The 23171-nt window shown below is 43.6% G+C and overlaps 1 protein-coding gene across 7 annotated transcripts in view; it reads left to right on the forward strand.

Moving 5' to 3' along the window:
* GALNT7 (polypeptide N-acetylgalactosaminyltransferase 7) overlaps window positions 1-16753 on the forward strand; it is a 120326-nt gene extending 103573 nt beyond the window's left edge. For 5 of the 7 annotated variants that reach the window (XM_082402121.1, XM_082402116.1, XM_082402115.1 and 2 more), the window contains 6 exons: window positions 513-630; window positions 2016-2138; window positions 5552-5770; window positions 9282-9380; window positions 10054-10182; window positions 14333-16753. In XM_082402121.1, coding sequence (XP_082258247.1) covers window positions 513-630; window positions 2016-2138; window positions 5552-5770; window positions 9282-9380; window positions 10054-10182; window positions 14333-14470 — 826 coding nt within the window. In that variant the 3' untranslated portion in view covers window positions 14471-16753. The other 2 variants (XM_082402117.1, XM_082402120.1) reach the window with 2 other exon arrangements.
* Window positions 16754-23171: the final 6418 nt, after the last annotated feature.

Here is a 23171-nt window from a genome sequence, read left to right on the forward strand (position 1 = left end):
AACTCTGAATGAACCGTGGCTGTTCTACCATGATTTACGCCCTTATTTGGCAAACCACTGAGCTATAAAATTAAAAAATGAGAGACTACTTCCATGGTGTATGGTTTCACTCATCCCAGAATGACTCATAAATCATTTCAGGAACATTTAGCAGACCACGGCTGTATGGCTCAGTATTTTTAGGAGTGAAAGAGAAAATTCTATTTTAACTAAGTCTCAAGGCTTAATTTTTAAATAAACAAAGGAACCAAGGCGCCCTCTAATGGCGAAATGATGTAATGCTCTAATTTGTAACGAACTGTAACAGGATTTCAGTTAGAAATTATAGTAAATTCATAAGGAATTATGAACACATTGTTTCATGAAGGCTTTATAATTTCTTAATGTTTGGCCATCAGTTTTGTCTCTTCTATGCACTACTTATACTGTATTCCATAAAGGCTTGTTATCTGTTGTTGAAGGGGTATTGGGGGTTTGTCTTTAAAAGTTATTTCAGCGTTTCTTTTTCTTAGGTCCCCAGCCATGGCTGGAGGATTATTCGCCATTGAACGAGACTTCTTCTTTGAGCTGGGTCTCTACGATCCAGGCCTCCAGATTTGGGGTGGTGAAAACTTTGAGATCTCATACAAGGTAACATTTCATTGAAACAAATGCAGTTTTCTAAGCAGTTATGGATTCTTGTGACATTCAGATAAGACTGGTTTCTTTGGGGAAAAAAAAAACGAAAAACCTGTTTAATGCATTTCTCTAAATTATAAAGAAAGACTAACAAAAATATTTGCCTTTTGGGAAAACTAAGGCAAAAATGCAAGCTCCAAACTTACTACATACGTAGATGGCTCAGCTAAAAATGGAGGCCAGCGAGCTTCAGAAGTAAAAATACCTCCTCTCCTTCCCCTCCCACTCCACCCCCAAAAGCCTTCTGTACCTCGGAGCCTTTTGTGATAGGAGCCCTTGCGGGAATCAGCAGGTGTGGGGCTCCATTTGACCATCCACTGCTGAAGCTCGCCTTCATCACCGCAGGACAGGATGCTTCAGGTCAGAGGTAGTGATCGTGTGTCCAACAGTGATCGTGTGTCCTCACACTGACCCTGGAGCTGCCTTCCTGCAGCACCCACCCCTGCCCCCCGCCACTTCCCCAAAAGAAAGAAGTATTTTCCAGTTAGAGTTGAACACATAGGCGTTACCTCTTGTCTTAAATGTCCGGTGCTCAGCACTGGGAGGGACAGAAGAGGAGGAGCTCGGTCCTCGCTGTCAAGGAACTTACAGCCGATGAGAGATGAGAATTACGCTTACATTCGTAGTACGATCAGAAGGTAGACCGACCTTCAGGTGGTGTGATTCAGAGGCAGCATCATGCTGGGGGACGTTTTCGAGGCAAAACCAGGGAGACGGGCCGAGCTAAGGGGGAGCAGAACGGGGAAAGGCGCAGGGCGGGCACGGGGCCCACCGTCTGGCAGAAGCCGACAGCATGAATCCGACGGGCGTCCAGGAAGATGGCGTGGGCAGGGGCGCCAGGTCCACAGTGAGGAGAGCCTTCAGTGCTGGGCTGAGAGACTGTTGCTTAATCTGACAGGCAGTGGAGACCCATCGGAGAGACTAAGCAGGGGACAGCATGACCCAGAGCTGCCCTTCAGCCAGCCTAATCTCCTGCTATAAATAAGGGAGCCTGAGTAGAGGCAAGCGGAGGCGAAGGAGCCGCCGGTTAGGCGGGTATGGTAACAACCCCCCAGGTGGGAGGAAGCGTGTTAGCGCTGGGAGAGATGAAGAGCGTTGGGACGCAGGAGTCTGCGTGGCTCTGCGGGGCCTCAGGACGGGCCCCTGGGTGCCCTGTGCGCCTGCGTTACCCAGCGGCCTCTTTGTTAGCATGTGAGCTTGAGAAACAAGAAGTTATCGTAGGCTCTGTTTAGCTGGTGAATTCCCCGTAGACCCTGTGTCTAATTTAGACTTTAGGTTTACGTTTACAGGACAGATTGGGCGTTTGAGACAGCTGCCACGTGTGTCTTTCCTGACAGATCTGGCAGTGCGGTGGCAAGTTACTGTTTGTCCCTTGTTCCCGTGTCGGGCACATCTACCGTCTTGAGGGCTGGCAGGGGAACCCTCCGCCCGTCTATGTCGGGTCTTCTCCTACCCTAAAGGTGAGTCTTCCGGTTAAAAGTGGGGGGCTAGGGAGCTGACACGTATGTGCCACGTGGCCACTTAACGCCAGCTCGCTGGCCAGGCGACATCTTTTTTTTTTTTTTTTTTTTTTAATTTATTTATTTATTTATTTTTGGCTGTGTTGGGTCTTCGTTTCTGTGCGAGGGCTTTCTCTAGTTGCGGCGAGCGGGGGCCACTCTTCATCGCGGTGCACGGGCCTCTCACTGTCACGGCCTCTCTTGCTGCGGAGCACAGGCTCCAGACGCGCAGGCTCAGTAGTTGTGGCTCACGGGCCCAGTTGCTCCGCGGCATGTGGGATCCTCCCAGACCAGGGCTCGAACCCGTGTCCCCTGCATTGGCAGGCAGACTCTCAACCACTGCGCCACCAGGGAAGCTCCAGGCAACATCTTTGAAGCAATCACGCAGGTTCTCTATTTTCACTTAGACTAGACTTATTCGTGAAACTTCTTATTGTTTTCTAGGATTATTCCTTGTATCCCACTCTGATTAGAATTCCATTATTGAATGGTTTTGAATGTTCTCCGTCAAGATATCTCAGACTTTAGAACTCCACTCAATATTCTGTAATGGCCTATATGGGAAAAGGATCTAAAAGAAAGAGTGGAAATATATGTATAACTGATTCACTTTGCTGTACACCTGAAAGTAGCACAACATTGTAAATCAACTACATTTCAGTAAAAAATTTTTTAAAAAATGATAACTCAAATTTTTAAAACCTGACACCATGTAGGAGAGTCGTTGAAAGGGAAATACCAACGTCTATTATTCCCACGTGAGTGAAACACTATTTTTGTTTGGTTTTTAAAAAGTAAAGTAATTATAATAGAAGTTTGTGTAGTAAACAAAATCACATTTTTCAACAGTGCTTGCAAAAGGTGAATGAATAACTTTTGTCCCTCAAACCAGGGACAAACCAGGAGAGCTTCACACAGAGGCCACAGCCCCAGTGCCGGCAGGACGATGGCCTCTCTCTTTGATGGAACAACTTAGAAGCCCTTTGTTTGGGCGACTTTCATAGACTCTAAGAGCATATGACTGTGGTGCCTTTCATTTTCTGGAGCCCTTAACCAAGTCAAAAGCAGAAGGAAGTCTATTTTTGGCTACGGATGCGACTCAGGACCGTTCCCCAAAGCGAGTAGATAACAGAAGCAGAGACTAGGCTTTAAGAACCAACACAGCCCTCTAACCGACCAAATTTTCTTAGAAGTGGCCAAACGGAGCCCCGCTAGGACAGGGGACGAGATTTAAATCTCCGCAGTAAGACGGAGATAGCCGCCAGTGAACACTGGGCCCGACGGCATTGCAGGAAGACAGCCGCCCTTGGAATCCGCCCCACAACCACGAAGAACTGATGGAAAGTCAGGTCGGTTCAGGAAGGCCGGTGCTACAAGCAAACGGAAAAGAGACGAGAGGGAGACACTCATCGCTGTCAGATGAACCAGCCAGCGCAGCCTTCACCAGCGCCTTCTGTCCTCCGCTTCTGCCCGTCCCCTCCACCCTCCAGGGCTCTTCCTCCAGCCGGTGGTCTTCTCTGAGCTGCAGACCTTTACGGTCTTCTAGACCGTCTTCTTTAGCCGTCTTCTAGAACACCTCTCTCTCTCTCTTTTGTTTTTTTTTTTTTTTTGGTAGCACCACGTGGCATGCAGGATCTTAGTTCCCTGACCAGGGATCGAACCCGAGCCCTTGGCAGCGAAAGTGCAGAGTCCTAACCACTGGACCTCCAGGGAAGTCCCTGGAACCCTCCTCTTAGATGGCCCTCAGATGTTTCAGACCTGGCCTCTTCAGAGCTGAGCTTTTAACTTTCCCTCAGAGGCAGCTCTCTACCCTCCGTCCCACCCCTCAGGCCACCTCCACTCCCTGTCCTGTTATTCGCCTCAAACCTGAATCTGATGTCTGCTGCCTGCGAGGACCCTTCGGACGGCCGTCAGCTAATGGGTGACGTGCAGAGCCCTTGGAAACGATCAGTCGTATCACTAATAGCTCACACTTCGTGAGTGCTTAGTGTGTGCAAATCTAAATACTTCGCACTGATTAACTTCTTAATTAGCCTCATCTTAAAATGAGGAAACCGAGGCAGCTTTTGTCTCAGCGAATCCTGCATTCCCGCTGTGGTGATGGACCTCTTTCAGGACTCCACATGCACCATGATTTGTCATATATTTGCACTGCTCTTTGCCCCGGGTCCCAGTCCCGCCTGACTGACCGCTCCTTCGGGACTGAGCCGTCCCCGCCCTCTCCATCCCAAATAATTAAATGCTCCTCCTTTTTGTTGCCGTAACCTTAGGCGTGTGCACTTAATTCGTCATGTTCACGAGTACCTGGAAGACACGGACTGTGTCTAACTTTGGGTGGATTTGCAAGAATTCAAAATATTTAGCAATAATGTTGTGTGCTTTTAGGAGGCTGCCGCTTAAAACTTTCTGAGCCCACGGGCTTTTGCAGAAACATGCCCACGGCCAGGCGTGCACCCCTTTGATAGTTGTCTTGTAGCCAAGAGAAAATTTAATCTGAACACTAGACGTTCCTGCTCTGCGGCCAGAGGGCCAAACCCAGCCTTTTTCAGTAAATAAAGTTGTGTCGGAACCCAGCTCTGCCGTTTGTTCGCGTGCTCCCTGTGCTGCTTTCTCACTGTAGCAGCAGAGGTGAGTAGATGCAACAGAAACTGGATGGCCACTCAGCTGAAAAGACTGACTCCCGGGCCCTTTATAAAGTTCGCTGCCCCGTGATGTCCAAGCGCAAGGGCCTCGCTGGATCTGTGCCACGTCCATCGCATCAATTCACGCCTACGAGCGCTCATTCAGTGAAACAGTAGAAGTTAGATCTTTGTCAGTTCTCACACGTCAACTTACATGATTGTTCTTCAGTTGCTTTTCAAAATGCACCCCCTGGGGAAACTATCCACTTAATTCTGGGCTACAGTGCAGTGGTTCAGGTGTAGCTGTTACAAGATGGGCAGAGCCACTTGCAGAAATGTGCTTGTTGTTTTCCCCAGTGGTTTCTGATGTGAGACCCCTCCCCCCGCACGTGCCAGCAGCATGGTCCTCAGAGAGGAGATTGTTGAGGGGTCGGGGGGTGCCCGGTGCCAGCCAGCCAGCCTGTCTCACCAGCCCTCTGTGCTCAGCTCCATCAGCAGGAAAGAATGGATTATCTTAGAGTGTGGGACCTTCAGCGCAGTGACACCAGATTCTGTGTCCGTCACTCTGGTTGAACACGCGTGACAGGGACATGTCAGAGTCACGAGCTTGCTTGCATTTGTGTCATTAAGTATCGGGTCCTATTGAAACAAATTTGTCGTATGTTGGTCATATTTCGTATGTCGAAGAGAGGCTGTTTATGACAGTACAAATATTTTTGGTTTTTATAATGACGTTAATTTTCTTTTTCCCAGAATTACGTCAGAGTTGTAGAGGTCTGGTGGGATGAGTATAAAGACTACTTCTATGCCAGTCGCCCTGAATCAAAGGCACTACCATATGGGGATATATCAGAGCTGAAGAAATTTCGAGAAGATCACAACTGCAAAAGTTTCAAATGGTTCATGGAAGAAATAGCTTATGATATCACCTCACACTACCCTCTGCCGCCCAAAAATGTCGAATGGGGAGAAGTGAGTATCAGCCGGGGGTCAGATCTCAAAGTGTGTGTGTATGGAGACTGAGCTTGGGAGAAAGCAGAGGGAGATGGGAATGTTGGAGGAGAGAGGAGAATTCTTGGGGGAAAGTTTGGTGAAAAGCTGTTAACCTCCCAGCCTTTCCACTGGACAGTTCCCCTGCACCGACCTCCCGCCCCAAGTCCCTCCTGTCTGCTCCGCTCGGGACGCTCTCCGCTCCCTTCAGCTCCTGCCTTTCCCCACCCCTCGCTCGACTCCCTTCCTCGGCGAACTCCTACCTACCCTACTGCTGTCCACGTGGAGATTGCCCACAGTGAAAAGCCTTTCTATGCTTCCCCGCTCCATCCCGAGACTCAGGCCTGCCATCCTCTCGTAACTCGGAATCACTGTCTGTAAGGGCCCCGGGGCCCTGCTCACTGCCATGTCCCAGTGACCTACGCGGAGGCCCCATGTGCAATTGGCACCCAGACAGTGAGGGTAACTGAAAACAGTGAAAACCAAAGGCCTTGATCTGTGTTGCTTTGTCTTTGTTTCTTCAAACTTGCCTCTGTAGCCTCCTTTCTGAATGCACCCACCCTTGTGCCTTATCTGCTGCCCTGTAGGTGCATTAAACACACCATGAACTTTCAAGCCCACAAGACCTTGCTTAGTTATGTTTTCAGCAAATAGTGGTTGAGGGCCTACGAGGTGCCGGTCACTCTTCTAGACAGAAAATGTGACAAGCAAGGACCTTCTCCTCAGGGACCGTGCATGCTAGTGGGGCAGAGAGAGAAACAGAAAACAAAGAGTGTAGTGACAGATGGCGGAAAAGGCTATGAAGGAAATAGACAGCTGCTGTTTGAGGGGACTCAGGGACCCGGTAAGGGAGGCTTCTCGGAGGAGGTGACGGTGGATCTGAGATCTGAATGTGAGGAACCAGCGAATCAGAGAGCCGGGAAAGGGTGCTCCGGGTAAGGATGACGGTGTGCCTGCCGGCTGTGAGCCGGGAAAGGCTCTGCGTGTTTGATAAGCAGAAAAGAGGAGGTGCAATGAGGCGCAGGGGCAGGTGGAAAGAGCAACCGTCCTCCTGAGAGTGGGAGACCACAGGAGGGCTTTAAACAGAAAGGTGATGGGATTCCATTTATGCTGTGTTTTCACTCACCCTACAGTGGGGCCTGAGAGTGGAAGCAAGGATGCGGGTTAGGAAGCAGTGGGGCGGTTCCAGGGAGAAGTGATGGTGGCTGGGACGGGGTGGTGACAGTGGAGGTGGCGGGACGCAGGCCCCGTCAGAGTGCTTAGTTCATCTGGAGGCAGTGCCCCGACGGGCAGGGCAGTGGAGGGTGTGGGCCAGCAGGACAGCTGGTTTGGTTTTATTTGAGTATCGGGTTGGGTGGCCGCCAGGGTGGGGAGGTCAGCAGAGGGGGCGGCTGGGGAGGGGCCCAGAGGGACCAGGGGGGCACGAAGAGCCCAGCAGACACCCCGCTGGGCCGTCCAGATCTCAGGCCCAGAAAGGAGGCCACATGTGCATCTAAAGACATTTATTTGGATCCAGCAGCAGGTAGATTGTTTCATGGGACGGAATGAGAAAAATACAGAGGAAAGAGGCTGGTTCTGTCCCTAAGGAGCCCCAGCACTTAGCGTTTGGGTAGAAGGATGCCCACACTCACGCTCTCTCTCGCTCTCTCTTGCTCTCTCTCGCTCTCTCTCGCTCTCTCTCTCTCTCTCGCGCTCTCTCTCGCTCTCTCTGCGCCTCTGTCTTAACTCCCAACTAGACCGAAGCCCCTGGGGGTCCGGACCGCCTTTTGGTTCTCTTTCGCTCTGGAGAGCACCTAATCAGCACACTGCCTTGTGCGTGGAAGGGATGGATTCTCCTGGAGAGCTTTTGCCCAGTAGAGGCTTCAGAGTCCCCCCTGCACGTGCTGAGGGCTCTCAGATGCCCCCCCTTCAACCCAAATCTCTGTCCCAGAGCCCAGACTAGGGTGTGTGAGGCTGGACGCCCCCCCCCGCCAACCACCCCCCGTGCTGACGGCTCAGGCCCCAGACTCTGGCGCCTTCGTTGACGCCTCTCCTCTCACACTGCACACCCAGTTGCAGAAACCGACCTCCCTTGCCCTGCTCTAACCCACCACGTCTCCCACTGAGACGAGCCCTGCCTGCCCCCGGTTAGCTGTCAACGCGGCCGCCGGGCCGCGTCGCTCCTCGCCCCGAGCCCCGCGAGGCGGCCCCGGGCACGCCGAGGTGGGGGGCAGAGCCCTTCCTGGGGGCCCCGCTGCTACTCCCCGCCACACTGCAGGCCGGCCGGCCTCCCCTCGTCCTCCTCCCGCGGGCCTGCGCCGGCCTTGCCCTTCCCTCCCCCGGGATGCTTTGCCTGGGGAAGCAGGGGGAGCGTCTGCAGGCACGGCCAGGCCTTCTGTGCGCCTCGTGCCCCCCAGACACTCCCCCCCCCAACTTGCTCATCTGTCTCTTCTCCTCGGTTCTCACTTGCCGCTTTCTGACGTGTCTGTTACGGTTTTGCTTATATTCGGGCTTGCCCTCCTAGAGCGTCAGCTCCCTGGGGCGAGGATCCGATCCATTTCGTGCCCTGGCGCATCAGAGCCTCCAGCGTGCCTGACGCAGCGCTCACGTAATAGCTGACGAATAAATAAAAGCGTGAGCCAGTGAACAGATGGAACGTTCCATCCTCCCTTTACAGTCTCACCCTGAACACGTGTTCGGTTTAACCCTCCCCACTCTGGGCCCTGCACCTCACAAGCCACTTCTGCACCCTCCCTGCAGCTTCCAGGGTGAACCCCTGCCCTGTCCTCTCCCGGGGGCCGCCTCCAGCACCGCCCGCATCCTCTCTACAGACCGCAGGGCCTCCGACCCCGACTGGCTTCTCCTCTGAAGCTCTTACCGTCCTGGGTGCTCAGTCAGTGTTTGCCGACTGAAGGAATGAATAAAGCATTTTATCCAAATACAGGAGTAATTTATAATTGAGATATAAATCTGTAATATTTCCAATAAGGAAAAAGTTGTGGGTTTTTTGTCTTTTGTTTTTTACAAAATGCGCATTTCAAACATGGAAACGCGTGTTTGCTGCCCACCTGCGACATCCATAGTCAGAGAGCAGCCTCACTGCCCAGGCCCCTGGGGGCTGCTGCCAGGAGTGGGAGCCTTACCTCCCAAGTTCACTCTGGCCTAGACCCGGGGGCCAGTGTCTGTGACCGCCATGGTCAGCTCCCTTTGTTCTATTTCCTTCTCATTCACGTGAATGATCGTGAATCTGAAATGGTACTAATGGTATCTTTTTATTTTTTTCTTCTGTGGTATTTTGTCAAAATCTAGAGGTCAAGACCCTCCGTTGGAATGAGCTCATTCCAGTGTTGACTTCAAGACTTAAGTGATTTCAGAGGTGACTGTGGCTCCGAGCTCCTCAAGGCCTGACAGGACAGTAGGGACCCGGTTAACTCGAAGCTCTCTGATGCCACGTGAGAGCTTATTAGAGTCTAAACTGTCACCTTCCCTGTGGTTCTCTGTTCATGTTTTTTAGATCAGAGGCTTTGAAACTGTGTACTGCATTGACAGCATGGGGAAGACAAACGGAGGCTTTGTTGAGCTGGGCCCCTGCCACAGGATGGGCGGGAATCAGGTAAACAGCTGGGCTTTGCGATTAATTCCGTCGGCGCTGGAAGCAGCTGGGCTGACTGGGCACGGGGTTTCGCCTGGTTTTCCATTTGGTGACTGTGATTGTTTGGTAAAGTAAAACATTCTGTGAAAAACTGACAGTGCTAAAACGTTTACTTAAATGAGGGGATAAGAGCAGTCCTGGTTTTCATGTAAGCAACCAGAATCTAGAATTTATGTCCAGTGTAGATTAGAATATATTCTTGCATGAGTGTGTAACTATGTAAGCCTAGCTCCCTAACAGTATTATTTGCAGATACTGTTCAGTACCCACATCTTCCCCCCAGTAGGCTGGGATGCTTCTGCCAATCATGTATATTTCACTAGTATATTCTCTTACTTCCTTATGTGAGTATTTTTCTTGTCTCTGATTTACATTGTGAAACATTTTCAGGTCTGTTTCCACTTTCTTACATTGTTGGTTCAAATTCATATGTTAATGACCCATTCTGTATCTAAGAGGCTAAAGAACATAATCCTTTATGAGTTAGAAGGGGTCTTTACTACCATCCAAATGAATAATTCCTGTCTTTGGACTTACAGTTCTGGACATACAGAAACATGGTAGAGAAATAGGATAGTCATTGAGCTGAATTATAGGAGTTAAGTTTCTTTCTCTCTTTCTTTTTATTTAACAGCTTTTCCGAATCAACGAAGCCAATCAACTCATGCAGTATGACCAGTGTTTGACGAAGGGCCCTGATGGATCCAAAATTATGATTACACACTGTAATCTGAATGAATTGAAGGAATGGCAGTACTTCAAGGTAATCTGTGTTTCAGTTCTGAAATACATGCTATTTCATTTTAATAACACCTACCGTGTGGAATTTAGACGTATAAACCTTAAAACCTGCATTCACGCTGACTTGCATGTCCGTCTCACTCACTCATTTGTTTTCCTGGGCACTAGTGACTCATTGTTCCACACTGAAGCATCACTTTTATCCTCTGGTGTAGTATTGTCATGGAAGGAGGCCACCTGGAGTCCCTGCAGACCCACTGCTCATTTATCAACACAGGAAAACCAGTGTTCCCTGAGGCAGTCATCACCATTGTTCTAATATCAAAATCCGATCTTTTTAATCCAAAAGAGTCATTCATTAAAATGACGTATATAATGTGTAAGTATACCTACGTATGACACATAGAAAATATTGCGTTTATTTTTGCATTTTATTTTATTAACTTTTAAAATATTGCTGCCTGTTGTCCAGCAGGTGGGGATAGAGACGAACAAATAACGTGTTGGACTCTAGGCCTTCAAAGCTTCTCATCATGGCTGCTTGCTAAATGCAACAGGATACATGTCGCCTGTTGCTTGTTTTAAAGGTCATGTTTAGTTTCTCACTTGACTCTGCGGGAGCAGTTTTTCTGTTTCAGCTGTGAATATTCAGAGTTCTGTGCCAGGTTGAGGATTCCAACATAATAATGGTTTTCTGAATAATTTTCAAAGTCTAGACTTGGCTAAAATAAATCAATTTATTATGAAACAAAAAGCTGGGGAAGCTGCCCCAGATTGAAAGAACCTGGCAGCCCTGAACTTTCTTTACTCATCTTGTGTTCGCTGTCATGTCCTCCCTGTCAGCAAACACTTGTTTGCCACATAGTGATGATGTTACGACCCAGCTGAATATTTCCAGTTACCATTGTGCATAGATAATTACTATGAAGTGGTAAGTATGTGTCAGTTGCTGATATTTTTCTTATAACAAGTTAGGAAGGAGAAGATGAACATAAATCCCAGAGAAGAGAACATTTATTTACACAAAGAAAGATGAATAATAGCAATAAAGGCTAGGGGTGAGTAAGGACAATATTAGTAAACTAGTAAAAGAAGGTTAGCAGATGCAAAACGACACAAGAAGAAGTGGATAAGAATGGAATGTACATATTTTAGATATTTTAAAGGGCACAGCACTGAATATCCGTTTGTGCATCAGACATTACTAAATATTCACTGGGGCCCTTCAAAAAATATCTAAAGCCCATCATACTATAATGGCAGAGAAGGAAAAAAATGCAGAAGTAAAAATAAGCAAAATGCCATAGGACAGCAAAAGAGAGATTAATAGGAGGAGTTATTTCTGATGAGTTTCATGTAGGAAGTATCACTGTACCAGGTCTTGAGGTATAAAAAGGCTTTTCATGGATAATAAATGAGAAAACGGGTGAGCAGAGGCGTGGCATCAAAGTGTAGAGAATTCTAGGAACTGCGTTTGGTCTGGTTCCCTAAGTTGTTCTCCATGGGAAAGAGCATGGAACTTTGTTTTGTGGGCTTTAGGGAGTGACTGACATTAGTTAAGGATCACAGTGATAGGAAACAGTGGATACTTCTGGGAAGATAATTCTGGAAATATTGTCAGGTATGGACTGGTGAAGCAGGAGGCCAGCTCGGTCAGTGGTTCTCACTCTGCCCCGTCTCTGGACCCCCTTTACATCCTTACAAACCACTGACACGCTCCCCAGACAGATTTGTTATAGAGGTTACAGCTAACGGTATTTCCTGAGTTGGGAATTAAACTTGAGAATTGTTGTATTTATGTATGAATTCACGTAAATGTAACAATCATAACCATATTACATGTTAATATAAATAACACTTTTATAATCCCCCCAAAAGTGAGAAGAGTGGCATTGTTCTATAGTTTCACGAACGCCTTTAATGTCTGGTTTAATAGATTCTTATTCCGCTTCTGCGTTTAGTTTGATGCGATATGTTGTTTTAGTTGCGTATTTGAGGAAAATCCGGCCTCACATACACGTGCAGTTGGAAAACGAGGGGTAATTTAATAGCCTTTTCAGATAATTGAGGCTGTTCTTCTTCAGTGCTACACAAGTGTGTAAGTGGTAGTTTCTTAAAAGCTTTGCAATGTAGAATCTGGAATCCTATCAGTGAACATTTTGTTCTTTGTTGCATTAAACCCACTGGTCTGTCTTACACCGGAGTGGATCTTTTGTAACATCACACATTCGCTGCTCATTTGGAAAACATTGGCTCACTAAGTCATGTAGATCTTCCAAATGATGGCACATTTCATCATACAATGCCAAATAAATCACAAATATAACCACTGATTTCATCAGAAAAGTCTTTAAATCTTGTGCAGCTGTCAAGTTCATGGTAATGGATACAAGTTTTCTAAAACTCGAATTTTTGCTTGAAAACTCAAATTTTATCAATGGCAACAGATACTGTCAGCTTTATATTGTTGTTTTTTCCTTGAAGTGATGGGCTCACTTTATTTTCTGGAAAATGTCTACCCAGTCCCAAGTTTGCATAATTGTAATCTGCCTGCAGGTTGTCCTTTCAAGTCAGAATGACATCCCACGAGAGAAGGAGCTCGTTCAACCCTCGGGTCCCGACAACTGCTCATGTGCTATCCACTCTTCCCATACTATCTCATAGGGTCAAGATTTAATAAAACTAATACATGGACACCAGGGGGGAAAGGGTGGCGGGTGCACTGGGAGATTAGGATTGACAAATATACACCGCTGAGTATGGAGTAGATATCTAGTGAGAGCCTGCCATATAGCGCAGGGAGCTCTACTCGGTGCTCTGTGGTGACCTGGATGGGTGGGAGGGAGGTCCAGAAGGGAGGGGATATGTGTATACATATGGCTGACTCACTTCGCTGTGCGGCAGGAGCTAGCACAACACTGTGAAGCAACTATACCCCAATTAAAAAAATAATAAATATTTTAAAAATTAATTAAAAAACTTAAAAATAGGAGACGATCTACATCCCAGGGCCATTCATTATGAGGATTAAATGAATTAATACACGTAGAGCGTCTGGTATGCGTCTACCTGGCATAGAGCAAGTGCTCAATAAATGTTAAACGTTATTATCATTAAAAAAAAAAAAACCAAACTGGGCTTCCCTGGTGGCGCAGTGGTTAAGAATCCGCCTGCCAATGCAGGGGACACGGGTTCGAGCCCTGGTCTGGGAAGATCCCACGTGCCGCGGAGCAGCTGGGCCCGTGAGCCACAACTACTGAGCCTGTGCGTCTGGAGCCTGTGCTCCGCAACAAGAGAGGCCGCGATGGTGAGAGGCCCGCGCACCGCGATGAAGAGTGGCCCCCGCTCGCCGCCAACTAGAGAAAGCCCTCGCACAGAAACGAAGACCCAACACAGCCAAAAATAAATAAATAAATTAAAAAAAAAAAACAAAAAACCTAATAACGTTTTTACTGCTTTGTCAAGGGCGTTCTCAAGTGAAACTGGCTTTTTTTTCTTTTTTAATTGTGAGGGTGCATCCATGGAGAACATGACTGCGTGATTGATGCTACGGCCCCAGCACGTTCACCCAGCATGGCTTTTGCGCCATCAGTATAAGTGTCCATACAATGAAGAAGGCAGATGGAGCTCTTTGTATTATTATGAAATCGTTTCGACCTTACAGACCCAATCTTAGCTAGTCTGACGACCACACTCTGAACAGCCCTGAGCTGTACTGAAGGAACCTCCAGCAGGTGACCAGGGCTCGACCAAGGCAAGGGCAGTGGGGAGGGGAAAGGATGCAAGCCCAAGCCACTGCAGATGTCCGTCCTCAGCCAGCGACTTGGAGGAAGGAAGGAGGGAAATGCAGCCTGAGCTGTGCTGTCCTGAGCACGGGAAAGCTGGTATCGTCATTAGTAGGATAGGAGCTAGAGGAGCAGGTTTGGAGGGGAAGATGATGAATTTAAGTTTGTATGTATTGAATTGGAGGTACCAGCAGTACATCATGACTGAACAATAACAGGATGTAGAAGACTGACGATCAAGAGAAACACAGACTCTGGGGTGTGCCTGGTTCGTGCCTGCCCGATTCGCTTGAATAGTCTTCTTATGAAAGCCAGGCTGTGACTTTGTCTAATGTCAGTGATATCACACAGTGCAAATGTAACACTGTGTTTCCCTGTGTTTTCCAGAACCTGCACAGACTGACTCACATTCCTTCCAGAAAGTGCTTGGATCGCTCGGAGGTCCTCCATCAAGTGTTCATCTCCGACTGCGACTCCAGCAAAATGACTCAAAAGTGGGAAATAAATAACATCCATAGTGTTTAGAAGGAATGAAAGAAACCAATAACCTACCTACTGACACGTAAATTTATACAGGACTGAAAACCTCCTGAAACCTGCTGCAACTATTGTACAGCTCCAAACCCAGAGGCTCTTGAGGAGTCTGAGGACATTGATAAACTGTGATTTTACGATAACATTATCATCTGCAGTTACTGTTTACAAAACTGCTTTTACCTTAAACTTTGTAGATGTTTACATCTTTTTTTTGTTTTGTTTTAAGATGATGTTGGTAATCTGTGCATTTAGCTCTGTTTTATTTAGAACAGAGTAAAAAGCATTGTTGTCTTTTTGGGATTACACTCAGGGGTCTGAAAGGCAGTTTGATTGTTTTTTTTTTTTAACACACTTGAAAAAAGGTTGGAGTAACCAGATCGTCATATGTAACTTGGTGATTATCAACCTGTTGTATCTTTATTTAATTTTACATCTTTTTGAAGCACTGCCACAGGTTATTAGCCAAGGTGGCCTTCCTTCACAGTCATGCTGCTTTTTTGAAAGGTGAATTTCAACACATTTAGTGCCTCTTTTCATTTCTTGGTATATTTCAAGAGCTTTTGATGCAATTTGTAGGATGTTGATGGAATTGTCACCTGTCTGAGGAATACTTTTACCACTCAGAACTGAATTAATGTGCTACCATTTGCTCTGAAATCGAATGTTGTATTGCTTGAAAAAAGAAATGACAAGATGGAACATCCAAAGCTATTCCGTAGGGTTTGAAGACTGTATGGCATTAACTCCCCTATTTGCTGGCATTCCCAGTGTCCTCTGTCAGTACCAACTCCTAAGGCAGCAGAGGGTCTACTAACTAGAGAAAAATGTCCCCTGACATTGGGGATTGACTTTTCCCCATTCCCTGTCACCATAGAAAACTATAAATAACTAACTCTCAGTTTTGAAACCTTGAAGAGGGGGTAACAAAAACAACAAAACACCACTGTAAACACATCAAAGGTTTGTTCTGACCGAGGTGAGAATTTCCAAACCCTTGTTGGATTAAGCCTTACAAGACTACTGTGTGTTACAACCTAAGCTGTGCGATTTATGAAGCCAAGGGTGAATAGACGTTTCATTTATATCTTCATGAAATTCCCTGCACAGTTTTTAAATTTTAAAAAAGGCTATTTAAAAATATAGTTCATTAACAAATATGAATTCTGTTAGATTATCTGTTAGTTCCCTAGTGTTTCTTATTTTTTTTTTTTGAAAGCATATTTCTATTAGTATTTTTCCAGTGAAAAGAAGACTTGTTTGAATTTACACATTTATTAAGATAGTACCTACTAGAAGAAAACCAAATACTCCAAGTTGTCAATAGATTTTAATTGCTAAATAGTCTTTTATTACCTACAAGGTTAAATGCTATGTCGAATGCAAAACAAATTTTTTTTAAAATGATGAGGTAGGGAATGGCAAGTAAATTAAGCATTTTTGATCCTGTAATCATATCAATGAAAGGAATTCACAAACTACTACCAGAGGGAAATATATTTAATTAAAGCCTAAAAAAGAAAAGGGAAAAAAAACCTACATTTGTTTAAAAAAAAAGCCTACAGATTTGTTTCTTCCAAGCTTAGCTCTTAACTTCAGAGAGTCAAAGTTCAACATCCTAAACAGAGTTTTATTTATAATTTTTGAATTGCCAATTTGTATTTTGCTACTGATCTCTGATCAACCATTTGAACTTTCATTCATCTCTAGGGATGTTTAAAAAGGAATACATTTATATGATTATATAACTGCAAAATAAATCAACTATAAATAAGAAACTAAGAGAATTGGTACTTTAATTACTTGTGTGTTTGCAAAAAGGCTCCATTTTCTTTGTTGAATAGATTATAACCTTGTTAACTATGCATAGGCCTAAGAAAGGTGGCACATAAACTGTGCATGTAAATTTTAAATGGGTATTTTGTGCAATTCGTTAAGATACTCTATAAAAAATGATTCTATATATTGAAATCAGAAACCTTACCAAACACGAAAACACATCAGAAGCTGCTGCCATAATGACTATTTTCTACTGTAGGCTGCTTTGGAAATAATTCCCATATCCTTGCTTTGTAAGTTGATAATATCACTATGCATTTCTACACATTTTATAAATTTGATTTATGCAGATTTTGATACACTGTATGTTTCTGTAGAAATTGTATAAATATTCAAAATTTTATTAGGGATAAATTTGAGAAGTTTATGTATATCTTAATTCTGGGTTGCTTGTTTTTTAGGTGAGAAAAAAATAAAATACTGTATTTTAATCCATGGGTTTTTTTAGTACTTGCAATCATTTCTATATCTAAACACCGCATATTTGAAATAATTACTTGATTTTACTGTTTACAAGATACACTATCATAATAGTTAAAATATCATAGACCACAGTTATATGCTGAGTATGTGCTTGAGTGTTGGTTAGAATTCTGCTTAGAATGTGTTTAGAATACTCAGAGCTTACCTATCTAAGAAGGAAACATAAAGGTTTTGCCCCTGGTTGTCTATGTATAGAAAAATTTTAAAAATCACTTACCAATTACAAAAAACAACCCAGCAACGTATATCTTCCTTGGCAGTGTATTCTACTATATCATTGCCCGTTGAAAGCAAAAATTTAAGTCAAAATTCTTTACAACCTGATAGATCAAGTGAGTAGAAAGAAGGGAAGCCTACCAACATGAAGTGAGAACTGGGCCGTAGGACCTTGTAGCACAACCCACGACATCTCAGGAGAAGGTACGGCTGCCAGCTTTCCAGTGAGGGGCCATGTTGGTCTGGGAAGCTCGGCTGTTGTCATGGCTTCATTTCTCAGCTGCTGTGCCGAGAAACGTGGAAAAGTGACAGAGCACCAGACTGAAGTGAATGGGGGCTCATTTATCTCCTAAGAGATAGCCTTTCACAGGGATCTGGGAATATGTTTCATCATTTCTGGACAGACTGTAATTGGGGGAAAAAAAGCCACTTAAAATTCAGTGGAGAACATGACAAGTACCTGACCTGAGCCAGAGGGCTAATAGGCCAGTAACTGGGTATGTGAATATTAACCCATGTGAAAGCACTTTTAGAAGTACCGAGCACTATGAGAATGCATATTATTCATTAGAATCTGTTGCCAAAAAATGGACAAAAGTCAGAATGATTTGGGGGGACCACTGTCCCTGGGAGCAGAGATTAACAGAAGGGCTGTTTCTAAACTAAATTCGATAATTGCTTTGCCAATCTCCTTTTTCAGATTTTGAGGACTTCCCCAGCGGTCCAGTGGTTAAGGCTCTGCGCTTCCAATGCAGGGGGCGTGGGTTCGATCCCTGGTTGGGGAACTAAGATCCCACATGCTGTGCGGTGCGACCAAAAATAAAACTTTTTAATTAAAAAAAAAAAAAAAAAAAGACTTTGAAATGCCTGTAACTGTGGTTGGTGGGTTTTGGTTTTGTAAGCGGATCAGGCCTTGGGCCCGCGTCTGAGCAGAGGTGGCATAAGGGCGCCTTAATTTTCATAACAGAATGATATTACAATCTGCTCATCTGAATAGTATAGTATGGTGCACTTGTCTGCATTCGAATCCCTGTTCCATTACAAATTACCTGTGTGACCCTGGCAAGTTAGTGATGCTTCTCTATGCCTCAGTTTCCCCATTTGTAAAAGGGGGGAAATAATAGTCCTGTTTTATAGGATTTTTATTAGGCTTGTGTGGGTTAACATACATGAAGTGCTTAGAATAGTTCCCAGCATATAATCAGGGTAATATAAATGGTAGCTATTGTTACCTGGTTTCAAAGTCTTAAAATCAGTCTTTAATCAGAAGAACTAAGACAGCTACACTGCAGACCCTCTATAAAGGCTATGTGTGTGTGTACCTGTGTTTCATATGTGAGATATCATTACCTCCACTTTCCAAGTGAAGAATTTAAGCTCATAAGTTAAGCATAAACACTGGGGGTGAAATGGTTATCCATAAGAGAGTAATTGTTATCTCTACCTCACACCGTTCATGTGTAGAACGTAGTTTTCAGTGGTCGAATTTATAATTTAACCTTTGGATAGAACTAAGTGCGTCTGGAAGAATGTCTAAGATAGAACATTCTTTAAATTATCTTTAAACGAAATTTCTCTTGGGCTTTTGATATGAGCAAATAAACTCCAGCTGTCTTAATGATTAAATGCCCAGAACAAAACTAAAACTTTCAGTAGAAAATAGAGATGAATAGACTTCCTCATCTGGCCATAGCATAGTAATTGTTACTGCCCTAAACAGAATGCTGCTGTCCTAAACAGCTATAAAACTGAACAAAATATATGCAGCAGCTGTTTTCAGGAATTGGGTAACAGGCAAAGCAGACTGTGATAATTTGAGAGAAAGGAAGCACACAGGGTGAACCCTGGTTCAGCATGTCTGTCTGCCTGGAGAACTTTTCCCACCACGGTACAGGAAAGTGGAGCTCAAACCCTGGTGATTTGGCCGAGCTGAAGAGGATGCAGACAGCTGGAATTGACAGGGCAGGTCACTGGAGGGGGCTGCACTTGAAAACCAGGAGACGTGTACAGCAATTTTTATAGCACTGCCATTTATAACAGCAAAAGCTCCAGGAACAACCTAACGACCCATCAACAGGAGAGTGGATCATTTGTGGTATAATCACATGACAGAATGTTACAAGGCAGTGAAGGTGAATGAACTGGTTAAAAACAAGCCAGTAGGGTAGTGTTGAGTGAAAAGGGCAATTCCCAGAAGACTTCATTCAACAAATACGTTTTGTAAAATCAAAAGCAACTAAAACGTACAGTAAGTCACGCATTTATATGTGATCAAATATACGTGGATAAAATGTGATTGAATAAGAGGTTAACTTATAGTTACCAGAGAAGAAAGGGAAGAGGGGAGAGACAAATTAGGGGTATGGGGTTAACAAACTACTAGACGTAAGAATAGATAAGCAACAAGGATTTACTGTATAGCACAAATTATACCCAATATCTTGTAATAACCTATAATGGAGTATGATCTGCAAAAAGACTGAATCACTATGCTATACACCTGAAATTAACACAATATTGTAAATCAACTATACTTCAATTAAAAAGGTTAAATAACTTGTCCAAATTCCCAAATTTAGTACCGGAGTCAAGGACATAACTCCAGTACTCAGTATCCCCAGAGCCCTGTGGGAGGAATGTCTATTGTACTTTCCACATAATTAGTTTTCCTGTCCACCTAAACTGTTAAGAATCTCAGAAGTGAATCTGGTACTCTTATCATAGCAAATATATTATTAACACATACATATTATTTTGCATACTTTTAGCTAACATTTATTATTCACTATTTCTTGCCACTAGGATGTCTTAGATGTATTGTCTCATTTAATGCTCAAAAAAAAAAAATTCTGATTTTAACACCTGAGGAAACTGAAAGGTTACACACGAGGTCTGATGTTACCAAACTGATAAGAAACAGCCCTATTCAAACTGATCTGATTCCCAGTGTAAGCTCATCAGCTCACTCTTAATTTCTTTCATAACTTCATTTTTCCTTTTGTATGTCTGTATTTTATATAGTTTGTTCTTTGTATAAGCCATCTCACCTTTATTGCAAAAATGTAGAGAATCAAAGAATAACACATGAATGTATGAATTACAATTTTGCTTTCTCTTACCTACTGTGCTAGGGCACTGTCCTAGTTGACTGCTATGTCTTCCTGAAGAAAGGAGACTGGACCAGTTCTGAAATGTGATGCTACATACTGCTTAAAAGGTTTTTTTTTTTCCTTTTAATGTGACACTAATGGTGCTCCTGAGCCACTATTCTATAGACATGTTAACTCCCAGGATGAGGCTAAGAGAGGTCTGCGCTAAGTCCTGAAGAACAAAGGCTCAGGAGCCCAATATTCCATTAAGACCTCAGAGACAATGTCTATATTTACCTTTACAACAGGATAAGAAGTTAGATGAGTTTCCAATCAGGGCGAGAAGAGTTTCTAGACAACTAGGAAAATAATGCTTAGCGGGGAGGCCTGTACTTAAACTTTTACCAACAGCCCTAACTCAAGTAAATGTTATTAATAATCCTACATTTACCTACACTAATTTATAGAAGTGGCAAACTGGTGACCCTTGACAGAATCTTACCTACAGACATGTTTTCTCTGAGCCTGACATTTGAATTCATTGCCAATATTTACAATTCAGATTTCACATTTTTTAAATATCTAGAATTCTGGTTCCACTTGAAAATTTGGGAGATTTGGGAATCCTAGACCCACACATCCAGCAACAGGACTGAGCGAAACAATGGCTGTCCCCTTTATCCTGGGCATTTATGTTTACAAATGTTTATAGGACAGCTACTCTTTCTGGCACGAGGTGTACAAAAATGGCTTATTGCTAGAGAAAGATGTTTTATTTTTAAAAGGACTGGATCTTGTGCATCGGCAAAACAGGCCCTTTAGCTTTCTTCTTGCTATTCCCCAAGAAATAAAATCATTACTGCTTTGTAAACATTTTTAGTGGCATACGTAGTAATAGAAAGTCAGCTTTAAGATAATGCTATGTTTGGCTAAGACAAACTTATGGTTTAGTACTTACAGTAAATGATGCTGTTAAAGAGCAAAACACAAAAAGGCATACTGTCCCATATTGAGCAAGTCTGCAAGTTACATAAGGGACCTCAGGATCTTCTAACACAGCTTTTATAGATTAAAAGACCAAAAGTAGTGGCTACCATCCGGAAAGAAATTTGAGGCCCTACTTCAGTTCTTGCACCAAAATAAATTCCAGAAGGATCAAAGATTTAATTAAATAATAATAAAAAGGAAGAAAGCAAAGACAATTTTTATAATCTTTGAGTGGGAAAGGCCTCCCAAGGCCACTAGAGAATAAATTTGCCTACATAAAAACAAATCTTTGCATGAAAACAAGCATCATAAACAAAGTCAAAAGACAACATAGAAAATAATATTTACAAGGCATGTCACAAAGGGTCATTTTCCTTATTTCCCACAAATTACTAATAAGACCAATGAGACAGAAGACCACAGGAAACACTAATGGCTCTTTAACATAAAAATATGCAGAATTCATAATAGGAGGAACCATTTTTTATATAAGAGAATAGCAAAGATTACAAAGTTTGAGAATGATAATGTTGCTGAGATGAGGAAATAGACATTCATTGCTGTGGAGTATACATTAGTAAAACTTCTGAGAGCAATTTTGGCAGGTTTCAGCAAGTTAACAGCACGAGAGCAGGTTCTGGCATATACCAAGTACAGGTTTTAGCTATTATAATTAGCACAATTTTAAATGCACAAACTTATTTCAAGAATTTTTTGAAATCATACAAGGATATTCATGGCAATGTTGTTCTTAAAGCAAAAAAACCACAACCATAACTATCTTTAAGGAACTGGTTAAATTGTGATCTATTCAATGGGCTACTATGCAGATGGCTATTTAAGTGAAATGTGGCAGCTCTGTTGTGCTAAGAGAAGAATCTAAAATGATGAGAATTAAGGGGCAGAACAACATATATAATAAGCTTCCTTTTGTGCAACATTGATATATATGCACATACGACTATTGTGCTTCAGCCTCTCTTGAAGGGTAAATTATTACATTACTGGAGTTGCCTCCTGGGAGAACCTGGTAGTTGGAAATCAAGGTTGTAAACTACCCACTATATAGCCCTTTTACATTTTATACCATCAAGATATGACTTATTTTTAAAAAGAAAAGGGGGGGCAGGTGGTTTTCATAAACACACCCCCAAGTACTGGCTGGCCTGGGAGAGAACCTGATTCTTACCCCTATTTCAGAGCTTTCCAACATAACCACTCCTTGAGGTCATTTAGTCCTGAAAACAAGGGTATTTTAAATTTTGATCCACACTTAGAGAAAATATCAAATATGAGGACTCATCTCAAATGCTGAGATTATGGAACAACCCTTGATTTAAAAAAATGAGTCACTCTTAGACATTTAAACTATATTTCATTTAAAGAACAGAATGAAAGCAAACACAAAAACTCCCAAAAAGAAAGGTGACAAGGAACCAGATAGGTCTGCTTCATGGGTCTAAGTTATAGATACAGAAATCCTTAAGAAACAGACTCTATTTCAATTTTAAAAACTCCTATTTAATATCTTTTCTATGCATTAAGTACTGTTGTAAATACTTAACATTCTCATTTAATCATTAAAGCACTGCGAAGTAGGTACTGACACCCTACACAGATAGAAATAAGCCCAGAGGTAAAGTCCATAGAGCTAGCATTTGGCAGAGCTGGGGAACTGGGATCCAGACCTAGGCGTGTCTCTAAAACACCTTACCCCCAATTTTTTAGCATTAAGTCACCTAACACCAGGAAATATTTTTTAAATACATAAGCTAGTTTTCATTTTATGATCAGCAAAAGCCCCAAAACAACAACTGTGATATTAATGGAGGGCAATCTCTAAGAGGTCTGAAGATTCTACTTGAGCCCATCTGCTTTGGGAATTATGCTAATACCTTACCTTCCATTTAACAACTTTGGTTAGTATTTCCTGTGTCAGAAATAATTCCAAATATGGCATAAGATAGACAACCAAGGCTCCCATGGTTGGGTAATAAGAATTTTGGCTTCTATTTTTAATACTTGATAGGTAACCAAGATTGTCAGGTTTAACTATGAAACTATCAACAAACAGGTTT

This window comes from Balaenoptera borealis (assembly GCF_965194805.1).
Source record: "Balaenoptera borealis genome assembly, chromosome: 8".
Classification (NCBI taxonomy): Eukaryota; Metazoa; Chordata; class Mammalia; order Artiodactyla; family Balaenopteridae; genus Balaenoptera; species Balaenoptera borealis.